The 24416-nt window shown below is 47.0% G+C and overlaps 2 protein-coding genes and 1 non-coding gene across 24 annotated transcripts in view; 1 reads left to right on the forward strand and 2 right to left on the reverse strand.

Annotated features, from left to right (window-relative positions):
• Nucleotides 1-335: 335 nt before the first annotated feature.
• On the reverse strand, nt 336-469 carry LOC143268789 (U8 small nucleolar RNA). Its single transcript, XR_013044914.1, has one exon. It is a non-coding gene; the product is annotated as a U8 small nucleolar RNA (small nucleolar RNA).
• An 18384-nt stretch (nt 470-18853) lies between these two features.
• The window catches only part of Gpbp1 (GC-rich promoter binding protein 1), a 77674-nt gene continuing 72111 nt past the window's right edge, over nt 18854-24416 (forward strand). For 7 of the 22 annotated variants that reach the window (XM_076551899.1, XM_076551916.1, XM_076551917.1 and 4 more), the window contains exons 1-2: nt 19005-19456; nt 20753-21695. The gene's annotated coding sequence lies outside the window, so the exon portion shown is untranslated. Of the gene's footprint in view, nt 19457-19559; nt 19713-20752; nt 21710-24416 lie in introns of those variants that run through there. The other 15 variants (XM_042261563.2, XM_076551910.1, XM_006981666.4 and 12 more) reach the window with 14 other exon arrangements.
• LOC143268680 (uncharacterized) lies at nt 19468-20481 on the reverse strand. Its single transcript, XM_076551918.1, has 2 exons — nt 20359-20481; nt 19468-20004 (listed from the first exon to the last, which is right to left on the reverse strand). The coding sequence occupies exons 1-2, from the start codon at nt 20410-20412 to the stop codon at nt 19681-19683; spliced, it is 378 nt and encodes a 125-aa protein (XP_076408033.1). The 5' UTR covers nt 20413-20481; the 3' UTR covers nt 19468-19680.

A 24416-nucleotide genomic window follows, 5' to 3' on the forward strand; every position in this document is an offset into this window, starting at 1 on the left:
GATGTGTTGGGGGGCCTGGTGGGCATTGGAAGGAGGGATTTGGAAGTAGATATGCTAAAGATACATTGTATATATGCATGAAAATTTCAAGTAATGAATTTTTTAAATTATGGTTTTTTTTTTTTTGATTTTTCGAGACAGGGTTTCTCTGTGTAGCTTTGCGCCTTTCCTGGGACTCACTTGGTAGCCCAGGCTGGCCTCGAACTCACAGAGATCCGTTAAATTATCTTAAAAAGGAAAGCATACCAATTATTTAACCAAATTTCATATGATCGGAGCTTTTGGAAATGAAAATCCAAAGACCTAGGGAAATTGTATTTTTTTTTTTTTTTTTAATCAGATAGGAGCAACCAGGATGTTGTCAGGTCCTGGCCACACGGAAATGCTAATCAGCAGATCATGCAAGCTCCAGTCATCATTTTCTACTGCCCTCCAGAGGAGGAACAGGTAAGGATTAACCTCCTGACGATGGAAATTGTATTTTTTTCCTTTATATGTTTTGCCTGCATGTGTCTGTGCACCATGTGTGTGCAGTGCAAAAGAAATCATCGGATCCCCTATAACCAGAGCTACAGGGTTGTAAGCTGCCTTGTGGGTGCTGGGAAGTGAGCCTGGGTCCTCTAAAAGTTCAGTCAGTGCTCTTAAACCACTAAGCCATCTCTTTATTCTCCTCACAATGAGAGTTCAAACAAAACAAAACCCCCAAACCTCAACACCTTATTCCTGAAATGGTTTCCTTAAAAAAACTTATCTTGGAGATCTCCATGAGTAAACTGGGGATGAAGGAGGGGCATTAGAGGAGAGGGGATGGGGGATGAGAACATGAGGGTACAGTGTAGCAGGAATCGTAGAAGTTCTTATTAATAAAATCAAACCTGAACCAGGTATTGGGGTGAACTGGAAGATCAGAGAAGCAGAACAAGCCACAGCTATCTCATCTCGCCGGATCCCTAGCTGGTCTTGTCTCCTCAGACTGGAGGCCTCTGAGTCCTCATCCAGAATGGGTCTCAGGTGAATTGTGCTGCTCAAAACCTAGAAGCTTAACCAGCCAAATGCTTAACCAGGCCAAATGCTTCTAGTTTCTGGTCCTCACGCCTTATATACCTTTCTGCTTTCTACCATCACTCCCTGGGATTAAAGGCATGAGTCACGATGCTTGGCTGTATCCTTGAACACATGGATTTCTGCTTCTGGAATGCTAGGATTAAAGGCATGTGCTATCACTGCCTATCTTAAGTATCTAGTGGCTATTCTGTTCTCTGACCCCAGATAAGTTTATTAAGGTACACAATATTTTGGGGAACACAATACCAGAATTAAATCAGCCTATATACTTTAAGGATGTGCTGACCTCAGAATGGAAACCAGGGTATGTATTACGTTGGGGACGAGGTTTTGCTTTTGTTTCTACAGGAGAAGATAAGCTGTGGGTACCATCAAAATTGATAAAGGTTCGATTTGAACAAGAGAAACCTCTTAATTAGAGGAGATGATAGTTCATCAACCAGCATGGACATCCAATTTAAACTAACTTGTACCAGTAACACATGCCTTTTCATTTAATCAGATAATAACCTGCCAAAAGGGAACATCCCCCAATTAGTCTTGGGGAAAGGTTTTTGTTTTTTGTCTTTTAGGAGGATGAAGGTTAAGGAATCTGAAGAACACAAGACAAATGAGACAACTGAAGAAAAGGGACAAATCATCTATCCCAGGAAACAGAGTATATGGGAGTATATGGCATATGGGTATATATTATCTAAAAAATTTTATGTCTTCTTAAATGTTTGTTTCTGCTTTTCTCTAAAGATTTAACACTATTGGTCTTCTAATAGTCCCAGTTCAATTAAAATTTAAAGCTGACTTTGGAGTTGGAGAATGGCTCTCTCCTTCTTTAAACTCAAGCATGTTGTTAAAATGAAAATACAAACTCCCTGTATCATGCCAGAATAAAAGAGCCATTTTCTGCTATGGGACAGGACAAAAGCCAAATTAATTAAGGGACTATTCTATTACTAATCTCAACTCTTTGATTCTATTCTGATTCTTTAAACTTTTCTTAAAGTATAAATTTTATATCAAAATTTACAAGATTAATATATACATATACATTTTAAACTTTGTTAAGATATGAATGGTCATATAGAGTACTAATTCTAGAAAAAAGGCTTCAATTAGCTGCATATATATGTCTTTGTGTTCGAGTCTCTTATCAGTTTTCTGCAGGAAATCATGGCCAGGCCTAACATCAACTGAAGTCTCCAGGAAGAAGATGGGTCCCCACAACAACAACAATTCCACGTGGACAATAATAATATCACTAATCTGACAAACATCATCTACAGATCAGCTTTGAACTACAAGGTGCTCAGAGCAATTTTGAGATGACTAGCTGAGATGATCCAGTCTCAAAGACTACTTGAATAAGGACTTGAGATAAACCCTGAACTTTGGCTTTATACACAGACTGGATAATAATGAAGGATATAGTTACCTTTCCTAGAATTTGACAATTAACCTAAATTTTTCTTTCAGGATAAAGATAACTTTGCCCATACCCAGCAGGAAGCAATTTTAAGAATATGACACCCACATTGCCAAAGAAGTGGTGTGGGGCGGGTGGTTTTTTGGTTCTTTTAATGGGTTTTGGGTCTGGGATAATTTTCATTGTTTAGGGGGTTTGGTTACAAGTTGTTGTCAAGGGTTAGGAAAAAGGCTAAGCAAAGGAGATTAGATTTAAGGTTCTTGTTTAAAAAAAAAAAGGAAAGAAAGAAAAGAAAAGAAAAAGATAATTACTAGTTTTAAATACTTTACATTATTACCAACTATTAGGATATAAAGAAATGAAAGTTAGTAGTTATAGACATTACAATAGAAATTGTAGTCATATTAGATACGTTTTAAAAATTGAGCAGATATGTTTTAGACAGGTCATCTTCAAACCCTTCAGAGATCTACCAAATATGGCATTTAAAATGTTTTAATAACTTAGAAATTTTTCTTTTTTGAGACATGTCGGCTCCTGGCAGTACCAATCTACTTCAGAGAAAATATGGGCATTGAAGAAACTGCATATGGAGTTAATTTTCATTGTGGCAAAAGTTAGCCACTGGACAACAAAGTATCCTCAAATCAACAGGACAAAATGGACAGACAGAACACGAAACAAAGGACTACCGATTCCTGCCAAAACAAGTGTGGTTATGGCTTTATCAGAAGGCATCTTCTGAGGCCAGGACAATATGGCACCATCCCTGAAGTGGCCTTCACAATCCGGAAAAGGTACAGTGCCCTTTTCTTCGAAGGCAGCTGAACAGGCAGTGGGCCGATGGCTTCTGTTGTGCAATGGAACAGCAACTGAAAGCTCACGCCTCTTAATAGTAGACTGGCATTTAATAGAGAGATGTGGAGAAGAAGGGGATGCTGAGATGAAGCCATATATACACAGCCAAGAAGAATGGACAGCTGAATTCAAAAACCATCAACAATTTCCAGAATTTAAAATCCTGAATCATGACATGACACTAGTGGAATTCAGGTGTTTCTGGTACATGGACTGCTCTCACCCAATGTGAGGTTGAACTGTTGACGTTGTGTACAACCTACTTCACAAATGAGTCTGTCAGATACGATAAGCCTATAGGCTGAAGATGATGCCCCAACACTGCAAAGAAACCTCAGGTGACTGTCCAGGCAGCTGGCTGTTTCTGTCAACTCACAAAATTTTTGGAAGTTGCTTTTGTGCACTTCCTGTTTTTATTTTTGTTAGCTAATATTATTTCCTTCTTGGGTCTCTGAGGGAGTTGAAGATTAGTTAGTTATAGTTAAAGATTAATTAGGATAGAAAGTGAATTAGATACATTTTGGACTTACTAAAATAGGATAGATAAGGGAATTATTTTCTCTGATTTGTCAAATACAAATGGACTAGACATCGTTTAGGTATTTGTTACTTGTATATATTGTATATAGTTATTGTACTTTTGTATATAGTTTTTCTTTTGTTAGTTATAACCTTTTGCCTTTTTTCTTTTTATTAAAATAGAAAAGGGAAAATATGGTGATATTTTATTTGTACTGAAATGTGATTTTAATTTTATGTTAATAAATAAAGTTGCCATGGGGTCAGAGCTATTAGAGCCATAGCAAGAGCGTGATGGTTAGAAGAGCTAGGTAGATTTCTGTGTGTTCAGGGATACAGCCAGTATTGGAGACATATGCCTTTAAGACCTGGAGGGCGGTGCTTACAGGCAGTGATGAGGCAGTCATGTGGTTGGGTTTAGAACCAATGAGAAGGCAGAACAGAAAGACTATTTAAACACAGACAAACAGGAAGTAGCTCTCTCGGGGAAGTTAGGAGCACTGCAGGAGGTAAGATTTTATCTCTGAGCTCTGACCTCTCGGCTTTCTCTTTTACATTGGCTCTGTGTTTCTTATTTTAATAAGACGATTGGTTACATCTACATGAACACATGGATTTCTGCCTCTGGAATGCTAGGATTAAAGGCATGTGCTATCACTGCCTATCTTAAGTATCTAGTGGCTATTCTGTTCTCTGACCCCAGATAAGTTTATTAAGGTACACAATATTTTGGGGAACACAATACCACCACAGTACAGGATATCGAGCTGGGGGAGGGACGGAGTGGGAGAGCAATGAAAGAAATATCTTGATAGAGGGAGACATGGGATAAGGAAGAAACCTGGTGCTAGGGAAATTCCCAGAAACCCACAAGGACGACCCCAGACTAGACTAGCAGTGAAGAGGGTGCCTGAACTGGCCTACTCTGGTAATCAGATCGGTGAATACCCTAACTGTCATCATAGAGCCTTCATCCAGTAACTGATGGAAGCAGATGCAGAGATGCACAGTCAAACACCAGGCTGAGCTCTGGGAGCCCATTTGAAGACAGGGAAGAGATAGTACATGAGAAAGGGCGGTCAAGAGCATGATGGGGAAATCTACAGAGACAACTGAACCAAGCTCATAGGAAATCACAAACTTTAGACCAAGAGCTGTGGAACCTGCATGGGACTGAACTAGACCCTCTGCATACAGAAGACAGTTGTGTAGCTGGGTCTGTTTGAGGGGCCCCTGGCAGTGGGATCAGGATCTATCTCTGGTGCAGGAGCTGGCTTTCTGGATCCCCTTACCTACGGTCAGACACATTGTTCACCATTGATGCAATCAGAAGGGGCTTGGTCCTGCCTCAACTGAATGTACCAGGCTTTGCTGTCCCCGCCATGGGAGGACGTAACCTTTTAGAGGAAGGGATGAAGAGTGGGTCTGGGAGGAAGGCAGGGGAGGGAGCAGGAGGAGGGATGAGGGGGATCTGTGGTTGGTATGTAAAATGAATTAAAAAAAATTTAAATAAAAAAGCCAAATAAAAAAAAATATCTTATCTTGGGTTTAGAATTCAAATTAGAACTAAAGTATTTGCCTAGTATGCATCAACCCCCAGAACTGCTAAATAAACAATAAATAATATTTATTAACCAGCCACTCATTATAGAGTATTGCTTACTCCAGGCCAGCCTTGTGCTAGGTGCTGGGGATACTGTAGTGGATAAAGCATGAGTTCTTCCCTTGTGAGGTCTTTTGAGGAAAGGGCCTCATTAATCAGCAGCACATGTCTGTGAAACTTGCCAGGAAGGAAGGGGGATGTGATTACACTAAGGAGAAACTGGGTTTCTGATTTTTGTCCAAGTAAGGCATGTGAGCTTTAATTTGAATTATCTGTGGAGAGGTAGAACGCCAACAGTGAAAAGATGGGGAGACTTTTGTTGTTGGATTTTTTTTTTTCTTTTTTTGAGACAGGGTTTCTCTGTGTAGCTTTGGTGCCTGTCCTGGCTCTGTAGCCCAGGCTGGCCTTGAACTCACAGAGATCTGCCTGGCTCTGCCTCCCAAGTGTTGGGATGAAAGGCGTGCCACTACCGCCCGGTATAGAATATTATTTTAAGTTGTGTTATTTTGTTTATGTTGCATTTGTTTAACTCTGTGAAGCTGTGTTACGGTGCCTGTCTAACGCACCTGGTCGGCTAATGAAGAACTGAAGGGCCAATAGTGAGGCAGAAGAAAGGATAGGAGGGGCTGGCAGGCAGAGAGAATAAATAGAAGGAGAAATCTTGGGGGGAGAGAAAGAAGTAGCCAGAGAAGGAGGAGGACTTCAGGGGCCAACCACCCAGCTGCCGTGGAGTAAGATTTACAGAAGTAAGAGAATGGGAAAAGCCCAGAGGCAAAGGGTAGATGGGATAATTTAAGTTAAGGAAAGCTGGCTAGAAACTAAGCCAAGTTAAGGCGGAGCATTCAGAAGTAATAATAAGCCCCTGTGGTGTTTACTTGGGAGCTGGGTGATGGGCTGCCCAAAAGAGTTGAAAACCAACCGCAGACTTCTTTGTATTGTACCTTCACAGCGATCTCAGAAACTGGTCTCTAAAGACAGAACAGGACCTGTGTGGTACCCTGCTTCTGTCCCCTGACTGGGAATTGTACTAAGGGTGTTCCAAGCCTCAATAAGTAATACAGCTCAATTTATTAGCCAGGCCTGGGCAAGGGGGTCATGCTTATAATCCTGGCACTCGTGGGACGGAGGCAGGAAGAGTATGAGTTTGAGGTCAGCATGGATAGCCTTGTAAGATCATGTCTCAACAAAGAACTTCATTTCACTGAATTCTACTACGGGTTGAACCCTGGCAGGGCAAGCGGGTGAATAGAACAATGTCCCTGATATCTGGACAGGATGAAGCGTGCCTATAATCTCAGCACTTGGGAGGCAAAGGCAGGAATGTGGAAGTTCAAGGATAGCCACAGCTACAAAGCAAGATCTTGTATCTCCACAAACAAAAAAAGGGGGGTAGGGAGCAAGAGATGAAAAAAAAAAAAAGTAGAAACAAAAGAACAATGTCCCGTAGACTCGTCCTCTATCAGGAGAGGTTACAAAAGAGGACAGATAAAACATGCCTACTTGCAGAGGACAGTCAAGCTTTATCTTACAGAGTGTTGCTTCAGCAGGGTCTTTGAAGATAGTAAGAATTTGAGAAGGAGAGCAGGCAAAGAACGGAAACAAGTCTTCGGTAGACCTTCCAAGGATAAAAGAAGTCCTGAGTACAGACAGTAAGTAGTTAACACAAAGACGAAAGTGTTAGTTTCTGCTCTTACCAATGCTGCAGGAAGAGGGACATTTTTATTGGGGCTTGTAATTCCCTCCCTGCCAGAGGGAGCAGGCAAAGCATAGCGGCTGGCTCATCACAGTGGCTGGGAAGCGAATCAGGGGAGACGGGGAAGTGCTAGGGTGAATGCACCACAGTCCCCACTTCCTACCTCTCCCCGCCTCCCAAGAATGGCGTTCATTCTATTCATGAAGCCATCAATGGTTAATCCATTCATTAGGTCAGAGCCCTCTTGATCTCCCTAATTGCCCTTACAGACACCCTCAGAGGTGTGCTTCATTAATCTTGTAGGCGGTCTTCAGTTCAATCAAGTTGGCAATTAAAGTTAATCTTCACAGCGGGAAGCCATGCATTCAACAAACATTCCTGGGGCATTCGAAGCATGGCTGAAACTGTACTGGTTGCTGTGGATAGCACTGAGAGGTAATACTGTTTTTAAGGGTCTTTGAGTCCACAGGATATGGAGAGATGGCTTGGAAGTTAAGATTCCTTACTGCTCTTGCAGGGGCCCCAGTTTCAAGGGCCCATTTTTTTTTAAAACCATGTCTACAGGATTTTGCAATAAGAACACAGATTTCAAGGATATTTATTTATTTTTTTGGTTTTTTTGAGACAGGGTTTCTCTGTGTAGTTTTGGTGCCTTTCCTGGAACTCGCTTTATAGACCAGGCTGGCCTCAAACTCAGAGATCCTCCTGCCTCTGCCTCCGGAGTGCTGGGATTAAAGGCATGCACCACCACTGCCCGGTAGTTTCCCATATAAATATTTATTTCAAATACCTACTTTATTCCTTTGAGTTGATGGACACTTTGGGATAGTTTAATTACTCATTTATTGTGTGTGTGTGTGTGTGTGTGTGTGTGTGTGTGTGTGTGTGTGTGTGCATGCATGTGTGTGCATAAGTGAGAGAATTTGTGTGTGTTGGTTAGCAGATAACTTGTAGGAGTTGGGTTCTCCTCTTCTACCATATGGGTTTCAGGGATTGAATCAGCTTGGCTGCAAAAGCCTTCACCTGCTGAGCCATTTCACCAACATGGCAATTGAGTTTTGAGCATTAATCATCATAAAATAGTATATTTAAATATATACTATTTCATATATTCAAATAAATACACAACAATGTATAAAGCAAAAAGCCCTGCTTTGATGAATATTCAAACTATTCTTTATTGTTTTTTTGTGAGGCTGGGGATCATACTGACACACTGACCATAAAGGTCCATTAAGAGAATATTAGTTTCTTATGGTCAAGAAGAAAGATTTTGGGCTGGGCAGTGGTGACACATGCCTTTAATCTCAGAACTCGGGAGACAGAGGCAGGTGGATCTCTGCTGTGGAATGTCGTTCTGTATGCTGTGGATGTGTGTTGCTCTGATTGGTTGATAAATAAAATGCTGATTGGCCAATGGTGAAGCAGAATAAGGTTAGGTGGGACATTCTAACTGGAGAGAGAGGAGACTCTGCTAGCTGCTGCCAGAAGCAAGATGTAAAGTACCAGTAAGCCACAAGCCATGTGGCAAAGCATAGATTTATAGAAATGGGTTAATTTAAGATTTAACAGCTAGCTAGTAAGAAACCTGAGTTATTGACCATGCAATTCTTTTTTTTTTAATTTTATAATTTAATTTAATTTTCCATATCAATGGCCATGCAATTCTTAATTGATACAAGCCTCTGTGTGTTTACTTGGGTCTGAGCAGCTATAGGACCGGGCCCAGACACAGGAAAACTTCCAGCTACATTTGGCACCCAGACTGCCACCAGGAGAAGCGGATCTCTGTGAGTTTGAGGCCACCCTGGTCTACAAAATGAGTTCCAGGATGTACAGGGCTGTTACACAGAGAAACCCTGTCCCCCCTCTCCCCGCCAAAAACAAAACCAAAAAAAAAAAAAAAAAAAAAAAAAAAAACCCAACCAACCAACCAAAACAACAACAAAAAATTAAAGGTTCTGCTGGGCGGTGGTGGTGAATGCCTTTAATCCCAGCACTCAGGAAGGCAGAGCCAGGTGGATCTTTGTGAGTTTGAGGCCAGCCTGGTCTACAGAGTGAGTTCCAGGATAACCAGGACTGTTTTACAGAGAAACCCTGTCTCAAACAAACAAAAAACAGGAAAAAAAAAAAAAAGGTTCTGGTAAAGAATCTCTGGCCTTTGTGGAGAGCTTACATTTCAGACTACTCAAAATATAAATTAATCCAGCTGGGCTGGTCAATGACTAGACCACGGTCCCACTCCCCTCAGGAAAGCGAGGCAACATTTAGCATGTGCTCAATTTAACCGTGTCAAAGCCATAGGTGGAATAATTACCCCTTTGATAGACAGCGCCCTTTGACTTCCCGGGATCCCTACCCGCTAGAACTCTTCCTACAAGCCATGTTTTTCTGGTTCTTTCAGCCTTCTTATTCTTTCTCTAGAGTTTCTTTCCCATCATGTGTTTGATCTCCATACTGGCTTAATTTTAAAAGCATGCTTTTTTCCTCATCAGTTCCATTCTCCTCTGGGCAACTGCTGAGATTTACAGTTTACCTGCCTGGAGGTGTTTCTTTTAAATCCTAATAAAATTGTCTTCTTTGAGTAAAGTATGACTTTGCTTGACTTTCAAATTTCTGCCTTTTAAATCTGTAATTGGAGGAAAAACCAAACCCACTTCTGTGGTCCTAGAGAGAATCAGCACCCAGGTCTTGCAATGTGATAGGCAGGTGGTAATGCACCTTTTAAATTTAATTTAATTTTTTTCTTTTCTTTTTTTGGTCTTTCGATAGAGGGGTTCTCTGTGTAGCTTTGCGCCTTTCCTGGAACTCACTTGGTAGCCCAGGCTGGCCTCGAACTCACAGAGATCCGCCTCAGTTTCTCAGTTTTCACTCTTACCTGTAAATTGAGAAAAAGAAAATCCTAGCTTATACAGCATTGTATACCTGGGCTCATACAAACTTGGGCTATATTAGTTGATGTATGTGGCTAATATCTACAAAGTTACTGAAAGAACTAATTAAATTTTTGTTTTGTTTTGTTTTGTTTTTTCGAGACAGGGTTTCTCTGCGTAGCTTTGTGCCTTTCCTGGAGCTCACTTGGTAGCCCAGGCTGGCCTCGAACTCACAGAGATCCACCTGGCTCTGCCTCCCGAGTGCTGGGATTAAAGGTGTGTGCCACCACCGCCTGGCTAATTAAAAATTTTTGTAACAAAAGAAAAAAATTTCTTATAGAGCTTTAGTCACAGAAGTGCAAGTTCTCTTCCCTCAGATGGTACAATGATATGTTTATTTATAGACTAGTCTATTATGTGTTGTGCCTTGGGTAGACTTCATTAAACCAGTAAAAGTAAACAATGGGATAACTGGTAACAGGTCCTGAAAGACCCCCGGCTGAGATCTTTCTCCGGGAGAGACCCCAAACCCAAGGAACACACCGAAACCACAGATCAGATGCAAAAGCAAGAGGGTTTATTTAGACCAGGTACCTGGGGCGAAGTCTCTTGGAGGACTTGCGCACCTTCTTAGGGCAAGGGGGACTTTTTATGGGATCCCAGGGGCAGAGGCGCGGTTACAGAAGCGAGAAGCATAGTTACAGGGTCCCTATTGGTTGTTTCAAAGAAGGCCAGGGTGAACTTGGGGTCGCATGTGTGTGGCTGATTTGGCCTTGTCCAGGCCAGCTGCTTATTCTTCAAGGCCAGGGGCCCGCCATAAAATATCAACTGTCTTACTCCCAAGGCTGCTGACCACAGTTATCTTTTTTAAGGCTGGCCATAGCTATCTCTGTCAAGGCCGGGTAGCTGGCTATGGCTGTGAACTCCTGTTTTTCTGATTCCTGCAGAATGGCGTTTCTTAGGCTAAGTTATGGGGGGGAGCATTTCATTGGCCCAAAGCCCCATGTCCTCATAATGGAGCGGGGGTCTTTCATTCCCCCATTTTCTTTTGTACCAAATGAAATCTTTCATTTTAGGATGGAGAATAAGGGGTTAACTCTATCTCTGACTGTCTGAGCCTCTGATATTGCTGGGTTAGGATCAAAGCCTGGGCAACAGAAACCTTATCCTTGATGAATTGCACCAATCTGTTGAGGATGTATGACCCAAACAATAAAATGAGCAGGAGGACGATTAGGGGGCCCATAATGGTGGAGACAAGGGTCGTAAACCATGGTGACCTTTGGAACTATCTTTTAAATCTTTTCTGTTGAGCATGGCTACTTGGAGCTGTCTGAATTGGCCGGTCTCTATAAGGGCTGCAGTCTTGTATCTACCCCAGCAGCTATTCCGCCCATGGTAATTTTTTTCAGTAACAGGGCCAGCGTCAGGGAAACAGGCTCTCTGGTGATGCCCCTCCCAATGTCAGGAGGACTATTAGGGGGATCAAGGGGACCCCCGGGTGAGTTTTATCTTTAGTGGGTTTGGAGAGCGTTGAACTAGATGTCTCGGTGCCCTCAGCTTCGTCGGGTTCCTTGGCAGCCTTTACATGCGACGTGTGGACCCAAGCCGCTGTCCCGTCAACCTCGGCTCTAGGTTCCTAGATTGATGGCGTCGGACCCAGACAGAGTCCCCAATCTTGAATGGGTGAGGCACCACCGGGCGGTTCAGTTGTTCCCGGCAGGCAGGGGTTTTCACACCGTCTTTTGCATCAGTTGGAGGGCTAGTGGCAAAAGAGGAGATATCAGAGTAAAGGAAATTTACAATTGGTGGGGGAGCCCCATACATGATCTCGAACGGGGTTAGGCCATGAGGCCCAGGAGTGTTCCGGGCTCGGTAAAGGGCTAGGGGGAGTAGGAGCACCCAATCTCTAGTGCCAGTTGCAAGCGTTAATTTGGTTAAAGTCTCCTTAATGGTTTTATTTGTACGTTTTACCTGTCCTGAGCTCTGGGGGCTGAATGCACAATGAAGTTTCCAATCGATCCCCAGTAGCCTGGCCACCTCCTGACTTACCTGGGAGACGAAGGCGGGCCCATTGTCTGACCCCAATATCTGGGGTATTTCATACCTGGGAAAGATGTCATCTAGGAGTTTTTTTGGTTACCACGTTAGCTGTCCATCTATGATGTAAGCTTGTCGCTCGGGGCTCCATTTCGCCCCCATTTTCTTTTGTTAGTTCCTGGTCCTCCGGGCTTCCGCCATCCGGAGGGCCTGGGTCAGCGCGATCAGCTCTGCCTTTTGGGCCGATGTTCCAGGTGGCAGTGGTGAGGTCCAAACTATCTCCGATTTGGTGGTGACGGCTGCTCCGGCCCTCCGTTCTTCTTCTTGGAGGAAGCTGCTCCCATCCGTGTACCAGGCAGCAGGGTTGCGGGGTTGAGGGAGACAGCTGGTCTGCACACCACTCGATCTGGGGGCTGCTGGACCAGAGCTTCCACCGCATGGGAGGATAACACAGTTAATGGCTGTCCCAAAGTCAGTTTCCCTGCATCCTTGAGCAAAACAGCAATAGCGGCTTCCCCACGCAGACAGGGGGGCGGGCCATCCTGCAGCTACCGGGCTTTTATGGCCCCAATCTCTGTACCAGCATTCCTTTTGCAAAGCCTGAGTTCTCGTCCACGAACAGTTCAAAGGGCTAGGACTTGTAGGGGGGTCCCTTTGGGTCCTGTCCAGATGCCAGCTGAACCTTTTTCTCGGTGGTCCTTTGATACCTCCTGTTACCTGTGGCCCCCTGGACCAAAGCTGTGCGGTCACTGAGAGAGCTTCCGGTATGGGTCAGGACTGAATGTTGAGCCCCGGTGTCCACTAGGAAGGTCACTGGCTGCCCCCCCATCTTGAGAGTTAGCCTGGGCTGGGGGGGGGGCGCTCCTGGCCCTGACCTTCTCAATCTTCCAGATTGAGGACCCTTGACTTAGGTCTCCGAGACCCTTGAGGCTTTTTTTTGATCAGTCACGAGCCTAATGTCCTCCCTGTTTACAGTAAGCACTTTGTCTTTGTCAAGCAGTGTCCTTTTTTTTGATCTCTCGTCCTAACTTTCTAACTCCCTCTCTGACCTGTCCCTGAGACATTACAGTGGCCAGGACTTTTTTGTTTGTTTTTTCTCTCCCTCCATGTCTCTTTAAGTCTTTTTTTTTAAAAACGCGCTGCCGGCGTCTCTTTCTGGTAACCTGAGCCCAATAGGTAGGGGGTTAGAGCCCCTGGAGACCCGCTAAGAGCAACTGGCCATAGAGATGTAGGCGTTCTCTACCTTCGCTGCTTTGTCCCGCCTTCCTTTGTCCCGCCTTCCTCGTAGGCGACCAGCAATTGGGGAGGAAGCAGGAACTCATCCTCCGCTGTTTGGGGGCCGCTGCAGGAGCCGCCGGTCCCTCCGGCGCTGTCGGGGGGGTTGTAACACTCGGGGCGGGGTGACTCGGCGTCCATGGGTGACGCCGCCCCCTAGTCACCTTTTTCATATTGGGCCGGAGCCGGTCGTGGCACATCGCTGCGGGTCGCCGGCCAGGGGGCGGTCCCTCGCCGACCCCATCCCCGGCCCCGCCTGCGTGCCCCTGCTACATCCCATGTCCGCCTGCGCCGCCGCTGCCGACTGCGCCGCTCGGCCGCCCTCCGCGCTATCCACCGCCCCTCCGAGCGAGCGGCTGTGGGGCGTTGCCGGGACCGAGGCCGCCTGCGCCGCCGCAGGCTCCCCGCCACCCGGGTCCGGCTGGTCGCCGGCCCCGCCCCTGGCCCCGCCTGTGCCGCCGCGGGCCTCCGCCGCCCGGGTCCGGCCAGCCGCGCCGGGGGCCGCCGCGCTCCATGGCGGCTAGTCGCCGGCCCCGCCCCTGGTCTGCACCAGCTCTAAGTCGGCTGTTAGGCGCCACGCGGAAAACCACGGCCCGGCGGGGCGGACTCCTCCGCCCGCACGGGAGACATGGACAGCCGGGGAGAGCGGGGAGTGAGGGGAGCCCCCCCCAGCGCCGCCCCGGACCCCCGCGACCGCACCGCGGCCGCGCGGACGGGAGGAGGCGCGGGGAGCTCCGGCACCCGCCGCCGCCATCGCCATCACCGCTGACGGCCTGCGGGGACTGGGCAGGGGGCGTCCCGGCGCCCTAGCTTCCCGGCGGCCCCGCCTGCGCGTCGGCGCCATAACCTGCTGCCACCTGCGCACCCGCCTGCGCGTTCTCTTCTCCCGCACCCGCTTGCAAGCCTGCCCGCGCGCCCGCCTGCGCCGGAGCAGCGGCCTGCGGGGAGAGGAAAAGACTTGCTGGTGTGGGGTTAGGGAGGAACAGGGAGTGGGAGGGATCCGCCGATCTGGCTTCCTCGGCCCCGGGATTCGGCGAGCGCTGCTGCCGCCGGGGGGGCAGAGGGGAAGAGAAACGGCTTAACCCATGGGGGAGGTTCTGTTGTCAGGAGTCTCTACATGGCAATGTATGGGACCTGGTCCGGGTGGCCATGGGGACTGGAAGCAAAAACTTTTTTTCTCCACCTGTGAAATAAGACTGAGGTTAAAGGTTCCCTGATGAGGCCATCTTATATCTATTTTTTTTTTTTTTTTTTATTACGACTCTTTCGTTGTTGGCTCGTGTCTTTACGTCTGACCAGTGTTTAAGCATGAGGCTCAAGGGGGTGGTGACAGTCTGTCCTATGGCTGTTTCTAGGAGGAGAACGGTTAAACAGAAAACAAAAAACGACAGACCAATATAAATAAGACTAACACTCGCTGCGCGGCTTCGGTTCCAAACCGAAAGCAAAACCAGAAAAACCGTGCCCCCAGAGGGGTCTTTAAACCGTGCCCCCGGAGGGGTCTTCAGATGAACCGTGGAACGTCTTCCAGGTTCCCAGATTCCCCTAGGACGTCTCCCAGGGTTCAGTGGCGAAGTCCAGACCCGTCGGTCCCCCCTTTCAGATCCACTGACACAGACAGATTATCAGACGCAGGCGCGGAGACAAACAAACAACATTTAACACTCAGACAAACAGACAACCCTCAGACTGGACAGGGATGACATAAATCAAGGCCGGCCGGCTTACCTCCTGATGGTGGGTCGGTGGTCCCAGGGAGGGGTCTCAATCCCCGTACGGGCCACCAAATGAAAGACCCCCGGCTGAGATCTTTCTCCGGGAGAGACCCCAAACCCAAGGAACACACCGAAACCACAGATCAGATGCAAAAGCAAGAGGGTTTATTTAGACCAGGTACCTGGGGCGAAGTCTCTTGGAGGACTTGCGCACCTTCTTAGGGCAAGGGGGACTTTTTATGGGATCCCAGGGGCAGAGGCGCGGTTACAGAAGCGAGAAGCATAGTTACAGGGTCCCTATTGGTTGTTTCAAAGAAGGCCAGGGTGAACTTGGGGTCGCATGTGTGTGGCTGATTTGGCCTTGTCCAGGCCAGCTGCTTATTCTTCAAGGCCAGGGGCCCGCCATAAAATATCAACTGTCTTACTCCCAAGGCTGCTGACCACAGTTATCTTTTTTAAGGCTGGCCATAGCTATCTCTGTCAAGGCCGGGTAGCTGGCTATGGCTGTGAACTCCTGTTTTTCTGATTCCTGCAGAATGGCGTTTCTTAGGCTAAGTTATGGGGGGGAGCATTTCATTGGCCCAAAGCCCCATGTCCTCATAATGGAGCGGGGGTCTTTCAGTCCGAATTTTTCCTTTCTGTGATTAGACAAGCAGCATGTACTCTTGGCAGGTATGATGGAAAGATCCTCTACTAGTCTGACATCTAGAGAGGTACTTTGTTGTCCTTTAAACATTTACCACTCTCCCATCGTTTTGTGACGTTTTGAAACTGTCTTGATGGCCTTGAACTCCCGATTTTTCTGCTTCCTCCACACAGTGCTGGGATTTCTGGTGTGCAACATCAGACCTCGCATTTTTTTTTTTTTTTTTTTTTTTTTTTTTTTTTTTTGGTGGGGAGAGGGTTGTTTCCAAGACGGGATTTCTTTGCATAACAGCCCTAGTTGTTCTGGAACTCACACTGTAGACCAGGCTGGCCTTGAACTCACATAGATCCTCCAGCCTCTGCCTCCGGGAGTGCTGGGATTAAAGGCGTGCGCCACCAAGCCCAGCCAGATGGGACACTTTAAAAGTTAGCTCTTTCGGTCCTGCCAGTGCTGCTGACCAAGACCCAGCGACTGCAATACACAGCACCCCAGGAGCTGTTTGCAGGGACGTCACTCGCAAAGAATTTCAGGACAAGAGAATATGAAGCAGAGGTAGAGTATACTTAGGTGTTTGTTTGTTTTTAAGCAGATTTGTTCACAGGGGCTCAGTGGAAACACACACACACACACATACACACCCACCCAGGTGCAAAGGTGTGGCCTTTTCTTTCTTTCTTTTTTTTTTCTTCCAAGACAGGGTTTCTCTGTGTAGCTTTGCGCCTTTCCTTTCCTGGATCTCGCTCTGTAGCCCAGGCTGGCCTTGAACTCACAGAGATCCGCCTGCCTCTGCCTCCCGAGTGCTGGGATTAAAGGCGTGCGCCACCACTGCCCGGCAAGGTGTGGCCTTTTCAAAGGGAGCCACATCTCCTTGTCTTTACAGGATCTGTATGTAAGATTCTGGTGTGTTCTGAGGTGAAGCTGGAAGACTTGCTAAGGAATTTAAATGAGATCATAGAGTGGTTCTTGAGGTACACTGGGCAGTTACAGCTGAAAAGTTAAAGCCCCAACTCACTAGGATTGTAAGGGACATTAGGGTGCTGTCATCAAATACAAGTATGCTTGGTTGCAAATTTCCAGAAAGTATCTGGGAAAGGAACAAGACCATACTCGAGGTTGCGCGTACTGAGTCCTTATGTATTCATAGTTCACTGCTATTTTAACTTTCTTCTTTGAAATCTGAGGCAGGGTCTCATCTGTAGTGCTGGCAGGCCTGGGTTTTCACGATGTTGACAGGCTAGTCTGGAATTCATAGTGATCTGCTCACAAAGTTCTGGGAGCAAAGGTGTTACCCATGACTCCAGGATCTTTTTCTTTTTGGGTTTTTAGAGACAGGGTTTCTCTGTGTAGCCTTGGCTATCCTGGAACTCACTCTGTAGATCAGGCCTACCTCTGCCTCCTGAGTGCTGGGAATTAAAGGTGTGGGCCACCCCCGCCCTGCTGACTCCAGGATATTTTAACTTTCTTGGAATAGTTTTCTATACAAAGTAATCTTCAAGGCAAGAGTTGTTCATTGCACTGAATTCTTGACTCTGAGCCAGTGAGAGGCCTCCTTTTTTCTTCTCATGTCCCCATAATTGCCACTTCTTCCTATTCTGTCCAGTTTGACATCAATCCTCAGAGCCAGGAACATAAAACCAGGTGTTGTGGCTTCGAAGGGATAAGGAGAATTCCAGGCTAGTCTGGGTTACATAGCTGAGATCCTAGCTCAAAAATCAAAAGCAACCCAAGTTCTCTTTCAATATATACATCACTTTTACGCACGCAAGTCTGGCATGATGGAAAGAGTTTGGATTAGCAGAGCTGGGTGTGGTGTGGCATGGCTGTGACCCCAGCGTTTGGGAAGCTGACTCAGGAGGATCGGGCGGTTCGAGGTTATCCTTAGGTACATAACTCCTTTGAGTGAGACAGAGCAACGAGAATGCCCCGCCCCCCACGCCCCATTGCAACCTCTGCCTGCCGGTTATACAAACCCACCTAAAACAAACTGAAGCTTAAACCTGGTAGTCAGGTCCAGCAGCCAAGGTCCAGAGAGTAACTTGGAATACTTTTTCTTAATATGAAACCAGTTCCCTTATGTGAAAAAGGGGGAAAACACCTTAGACACTCGTACAGGATTAAAACAGACAGCATCCAGTAAGTTTTAAATCCTTTCCCTTTTACGCAGGTGACATTTATTCATTGCCCAAGGTGGCAATCTCCACGATGTATAAAGGCTGAGTTGCAAATCAGGGTGAGTTTACATTGCAGCGGACTTTCGGGGAAGTTTTAGGAGCATTGCACTAAACTACAAACCCCATAATGCATATAAAGACTTAGTTTCTGTGATATGACGCTCCCGGGGCTCGGGCGAAGGTAGAAACAACTATTTTCCCTCGTTATGACCTTTCCCTCTCGTTTCTTCTAAGCACACGCTTCTTCTCTCGGAATGCCAATTTCACCTCTTTCAAAGGGAACCTTGAGTCACCACGTTTAAGGGAAGCTGAACACCGTAACATTTATGATTGTTTTTTTAAAACAACTATGGTTTGCGCTATGCAGATTCCCAGGACAACTCGGTGGGAAGGATCTACCTACTGAAGGGTGGTTAGAAAAACACGAATCACCGGCGCGACGCTATCTAACAGCCCTTGGGCGCTCCTGGGAGAGCCGGGCTCGGGCCAAGCCCCCGGGTCCCTAACCCGGTTTCCGCGTGTCAAACGCCCGGCGCGCCCCGCCGGTGGCACGCGACCGCGGCGCCCAATCACTCCGGGCACTAGCAGGGCCGGCTCCGCCCACGCGGCGCCGAGTGCGAGCGGCCTGCGAGCCGCCGCAAGCCGGGCGAGCGAGCGAGGAGCGCCCGCCGCGGCCGTTCCGGGCTCCGCCGGCCCGGCAGACGCACGAGCGCCGCCCGCCCTCGCTCGTGCCCTCCCCCGATCGTGCCCTCCCCCGATCGTGCCCTCCCCACCCCAGCGTCCCGAGCTCGGGGGGTGGCGAGGGGTGGGGAGGGCCGGCGAGGGGCGCCCCTCGGGGAACGGCCGGGAATCCCGCTCCCCGCCCCCCCCCCCCCGCTTCCACCCTGAACGTTCGGGATTGTTCACCGTCCCCCCACGTCAGCAGCAGGGGGTAATCCCCGGCTCCAGCTGCTCCTGACGTCACCGCGCCGAGCCTCCGCGGCCTCTCCCCTCCCCTCGTCCCCCCCTCCCCGCGCGTGGCCCCGCCTCCGGGTCTTCCTCAAAGCCCCGCCCCGCCAGGACCGACCACGCCCCCTCCCCTCCCCCAGGCGCCCGACGTAGGGGGCGGAGCTTCCCGGAGCGGGGGCGTGAGCGGTTGCTTGGGCCAGAAGGTTCCGTAGTGGAGGCCCTGCTCCTCCTCCTCCTCCTGCTGCTGCCGCCCCGCCCAGGGAGTCCAGTTTGCACGGCTGCTTCCACACCCTTTTCTGCCTCCTCTTCTTTTTTTTTTCTCCCCCCCCCTCTCTTCCGCCCCGCCTTCCCTCCCGCGCGTACTTCTCAACCTCCTCTCGGGTCCTCTTCCCCGCCTCGAGCCACCTTCCTGCCTTCCTGCCTGCCTGCCTGCCTTCCTTCCCATCCACGATCTCGCGAGACTTGGGCCCCCCGAACATTGCGGATCGGGCCGGCGCCATTTTGGGAGCGAGGCTGGCGGTGGGGGAGGGAAAAGCGGCAAAAGGGGATTATTCAAAGTACCGAAAACCTCCTCCCGGGATCGAGCGCCGCGGCACCCCCAGGCCAGGGGCACCGCTGCTGGGGCAGAAGGTAACACGGCCCCCTGGGCCCCGCCCCGGAGTCCCGGGGACCCGGGGAGGACGGGACGGGAGGAGGGGGGGGGAGAGAGAGAGCGCCCGTGTCGGCGGCGGCGGCGGCGTTGGGGCTGGAGGGGTCGGCGAGCGGCGTTGGTGGCGCGAGGCGTGAGGCTGCGGGCGGGACGGACGGACGGACGGACGGCGTGGGGGCTCGGGGCGCCCGCCCTCGGCGTTGACTCAGCCCGGTGGAGCGGCGGCAGCGCGGAGAGGTGGGCGGCGGGGCCTCGGCGGCCGTGGTCGGGGGGGTTTGCTCGGCGGAGGCCGGGAGCAGCGGCGGCGTCGGCGTCGGGCTACCTGGGGCCCCGGCACGCGCCTTCCCGGTGCAGCCAGCGAGCCGGTCTCCCCCCACCCGGGGGTCGGGGCGGGGAAGCCGCGGCCGAGCTCGTGTGGCCTTCCGCTGCGCCCTTCCCCGCCGCGCCCCGGCTCCGTGGCAGTTGTTGCCCGCCGAGCGCTCCTTGCGCGCTCCCAAGTCGTGTGGGCTCCGAGCCGGCCGGCCGGGACCTGTTATTATTATTATTATTGTTATTCTTTTTTCCGGAGAGAGCACCGTCCCTTAACGCGGTGGGCGAGTGGGGTCCCCGTATCTCATACCACCCCTTGAGTTTGGACCGAAACCTGTTTGCTTAATTCAAGGGAACGGGGGATTTACACCTTTATCCCCGCTGCTGCTGCTGCTGTCTAGGCCGGGAAGTCGCCCCTCAGGCGGGTCTTAGAGACCTCTCCTTGCCACGCTCCCCTCTCCCCTTCCCAGGCAGCCCCGGTGGGGGACAACCCAGCTGCTCCGTTCTCCCAGACGTTGCGTTTTGGAAGGAGCGTCATTCTGTTTTTGCCTCCCATTCTCGGAGTTAGGCTTACCAACGCTCCGTGGCAGCACCGCCTGTCCGTTTGTTTTCCTTTGGCACACGGCATGGAATTAGGGGAGGTCAGTTGTAAGATGGTGTGCCAGCACCGTAGTTTTAGTATTTGTTCGGAAACTTGTCAAGTTTGGCCCACAACAACCTTCCAGTGTTGTTCGTACGCATAGTTCCCAGTTCCGATCGGAACTTTGCTCGGTGATTCCATCATCCACTGTTTTCTGCCCCTAGACTTGGAAGTCCTTTTCATTCAGTAGACTTTTACCGAGGGTTAGGCTCTTTCCCCAGCTCTTTTTAGGACTGTACGGACGGACCAGAGGTTGATTGGGGGGTTGATTTTCATTTGAAAAATCAAAACTGTGATTTAAGTTTTTTTTTTTTTATAACTTTTACAGGTGATTGAATTATGCAGATATGAAGATCATCTTCTAGGTTTTTAAAAAAGGCCTCGGATATTTCAAGTGGCCATTTTGGAATTACAGTTCTGTTTTTTTTTCTTTTTTTGGGTAATTTTGCCCCAGAAGTTTATTAAAATTGACAAGAATCATCTCTGAAGTGAATTGATAGTAGTAAGCCAATTCAACGAGCTGCTAAAAGACCCAGTCATTTCTTCAGTATTTTGGTTCAAACGGATTATATAAGTGGTTAAAGTATTTCGTCTGGTGTTATTTTCGTCTCTTCCCCCTCTCCTGTTGGTGTTCTTCAGCCAAAACTGTAAGATATGTTTGATTTGTGTACTGAGTAGTTTCAAATTACTGTTTAAATATTGCTGAAGTTTCGTGGCAGTTCTTTTTACCTTTATTGAAAGTTTTAGTAATTTTTGACTTCGGCTCTTTTCCTATTACAATGGGACAGCTTTTCTAAATGAAGACATTGAAAGAATACAGAGTTTTTTCCCTTTTCCCTTTTCTTTACTTGGGAGAGTAAGATGTTCCGGTGTCACACCAGCATGGTAGGATTGAGATAGCCATTTGTCTCTGTGTATGCTGATGTGTAGAAGTAAGCTTCAGATGTGAAGTTTTCTTTTTCTGCTTTCTGCACATAAATTGGATATTTCATCTGGAGTGGATAAGTACAACAGTGACAAATACATGGAATAATAAAGAAGACCTTGCTCTTGAATCCAAGGAACTTGGCTAATTCTGGATAGAGCCATATGAAAACTTCAAAACAAATATGGGTAGCTGACTTCAAATAACTCTATGTCAAATAGTCGTAGGTTAAGTATCTTCAAAGAACTTGGATATTTCAGAGGATACAAAATAAAAAAACAAACTGGAAAACATAAAGCTTATAGAGAAAAAACCAGCACCTTCCTGTGCAGTCCTCTTGGAATTTGTAAGTACTCTATGGTGAGCAAATTAGATATTCATTTGTAATCTGTAATATGAGTCAAATTGATCCAGTGTTATTCTTGGAAACCTTTCAGTTTCTTGAAAAAATTTTGCTTTTGATTCAGTTTCTGGATAGTCTGAAAATAGTCATTAGCCATGTAGTAAATTGAAGTGGAGAAAATTTTAAGGCTTACAAGTGTTTCAAACTTATTACAGTCTTAAGTTTAAAGTTTTTGTGTTTTTAAGGTTAAAAATATCTTGTCAGTATTCACTTTAGACTATGAATAACAGAATAGTAGAAACCTAGAAGAAAATCCTACACATTTCACATATCTGGTTGGTTTTCCATTTTAAATGTCTTGTGTCTTGATTGCTGGTTTACTTTCTAAATGAGTTTAGACAGCGTTACTACACATAGTTTAGTGATCTAGCTTAGAGTAAGGCAGTTGTAAAACAAAATAATGCTGCATGTTTGGTTTTAAATCTGGCATCTTATGAAATAGTACAAGTATTCCTAATATTTTAACTCATTACAGACATTAAGTTTTTTTTTTTTTTTTTTGTTTTTTTTTTTTGGTTTTTCAAGACAGGGTTTCTCTGTGTAGCTTTGCACCTTTCCTGGAACTCACTTGGTAGCCCAGGCTGGCCTTGAACTCACAGAGATCTGCCTGGCTCTGCCTCCCGAGTGCTGGGATTAAAGGCGTGCGCCACCACCGCCTGGTGTGTTTCATACTCTTAAGTTTCCTAAACTTTGCTGGGAAAGAAGCAGAGGAACTGAGCAAATGGACTTCAAAACCTTTAAACTAGCATACTGATTACATACTCCCTCCCCCAGAAGGGTGCTGGCTTAAGTTCAGAGATAGTTTTTTTAAAGTTGTGGATATTAATTGGTCTACTTGAAAGACTTTTAACAAATGTAAAACTTTTTAGTGATAACTGAATGATTTTTATTTATTTATTTTTGGTGTTCTCGAGACAGGGTTTCTCTGTGTAGCTTGGAGCGGTGTCCTGGAACTCACTGTGTAGCCCAGGCTGCCCTCGAACTCACAGAGATCCACCTGCCTCTGCCTCACAAGTGCTGGGGATTAAAGATGTACACTGAGATTAAAGGAGTTGGGGCATTCCGGAGTGTTTTTAAAAAAAATTCGGGGGTTGGGGATTTAGCTCAGTGGGAGAGCTCTTGCCTAGCAAGTACAAGGCCCTGGGTTCAGTCCTCAGCTGGGGGGGGGGGGGACGGGGACTGAAAAAAAATTCACTTGGGTGTATTTTCACACAATTAGTAGATAGGTTAAAATGACTATATTTGGTTTATCTCATCTAATACCTGTTCTAGAAGATTGTAATTTTTCAATACTATTCCAAATATTTACTAACTAGTAAATTGTTAATTTATTTCTAAGCAGTTTTTCCCCCTTGCTAACCTGTTGAGTTCTGTTAGTTCCTTTAAAGCAAAAGAAGCAATAGTCTAGCCATCCGGTGGAGGTGCATGCCCTTAATCCCAGTGCTGGAGACAGGAACGTGGCTAGCCTGATGATCTACAGAACTAGTTCTAGAACAGCCAAGGCTATGCAGAGAAACCCTGTGCCAAAAAAAAACAAAAGAAAAGAAAAACAACAACAACCAGTAGTCTAAATGAATGTTGGTATTTAGATATTCATGCTTAACATTTATTTTTCTGCTCTGAAGTTGGGATTACAATTCAATTCCCTATGTTCTAACAGAGTGGATTATATGTGTTTTCTGTGTTAGAAGATCTTCAGTAATTCTTTAAAAAAAAAAAACAAAAACAAAACACGTTGGTTCTCCTGACTTAAATCTCAGTGCTGAAATTCATCTGTGTGCTACCACACCAGGCCTTTTCTGAAGTTTTTTTTAATAAATTGATGAGAACGTTCATCTATCACTTGGGATTCAAGAGCTTGTATTCCATGCATTCCTATTTTAATTGGCTTTTGAGATTTTTTTGTATGAAAGTATGTATCTTTAATGTGAATAAGAAATTGAACTTGGTCTGTCCTGGTGTTGTAAGCCTTTTTTATCCCAGCATTCAGGAGTCAGAGGTGGGTCTGGTGTACATCATGGGTTTCAGACCAGTCAAAAAAGTACTAGACACTGGGTGGGGACAAAACAAACAAAAATCGCTCCACAGAAATCACCTGACCTTAATTCATAGCAAATAACCACATTTGTTTCCTTGTGATTTTGAAATTTCCAGTATTTTCACGCAATGATATCAGGGTAAATTACTTAAGAAACCAGCTTTGTACACTTGCCTTGTTGATAGTCTATTGTGAACTTTGTCTACAACAATTGGTCAACAACTGATGTGCTTTGGCTAGGCTTGGTGGTGCACCCCTTTAATCTCAGCAGAGACAGGTGATCTCTTTTGAGTTCAAGGCCACCCTTGTCTACAGAGCTGAGTTCCAGGACAGCAAGGACTACACAGAGAAACCTAGTCTTGAAAAAGGAAAACAGAAATCCTAAAACAAAACCAACAAAAAACCCAGATGTATATACTTCAAAAATATTTCTGTAAAGTGTGTGTCAGTGCCTGTCATGGCCAGAAGAGGGTGTCAGATACCCCTGGAATTGGAGTCATATTGCAGGCAGTTGTGAGCTGCTCTAAAATGGGTGCTGCAAACCAGATTGAGGTCCTCTGGAAGAGCAGCCAGTGCTCTCAATCTCTGAATTTTGGTTCTAAGACAGCTTCTCATGTAGTCCAGGG

This window comes from Peromyscus maniculatus, chromosome 15 (genome assembly GCF_049852395.1).
Source record: "Peromyscus maniculatus bairdii isolate BWxNUB_F1_BW_parent chromosome 15, HU_Pman_BW_mat_3.1, whole genome shotgun sequence".
Lineage (NCBI taxonomy): Eukaryota > Metazoa > Chordata > Mammalia > Rodentia > Cricetidae > Peromyscus > Peromyscus maniculatus.

Bases quoted from the DNA above. Each gene is read 5' to 3' on its own strand.
- LOC143268680 (XM_076551918.1), bottom strand. From the start codon at position 20,412: ATGCCGTGTGCCAAAGGAAAACAAACGGACAGGCGGTGCTGCCACGGA. The intron at 20,005-20,358 runs GTAAGCCTAACT...TAATAATAACAG, and splicing joins GGTGCTGCCACGGAGCGTTG to GTCCCGGCCGGCCGGCTCGG.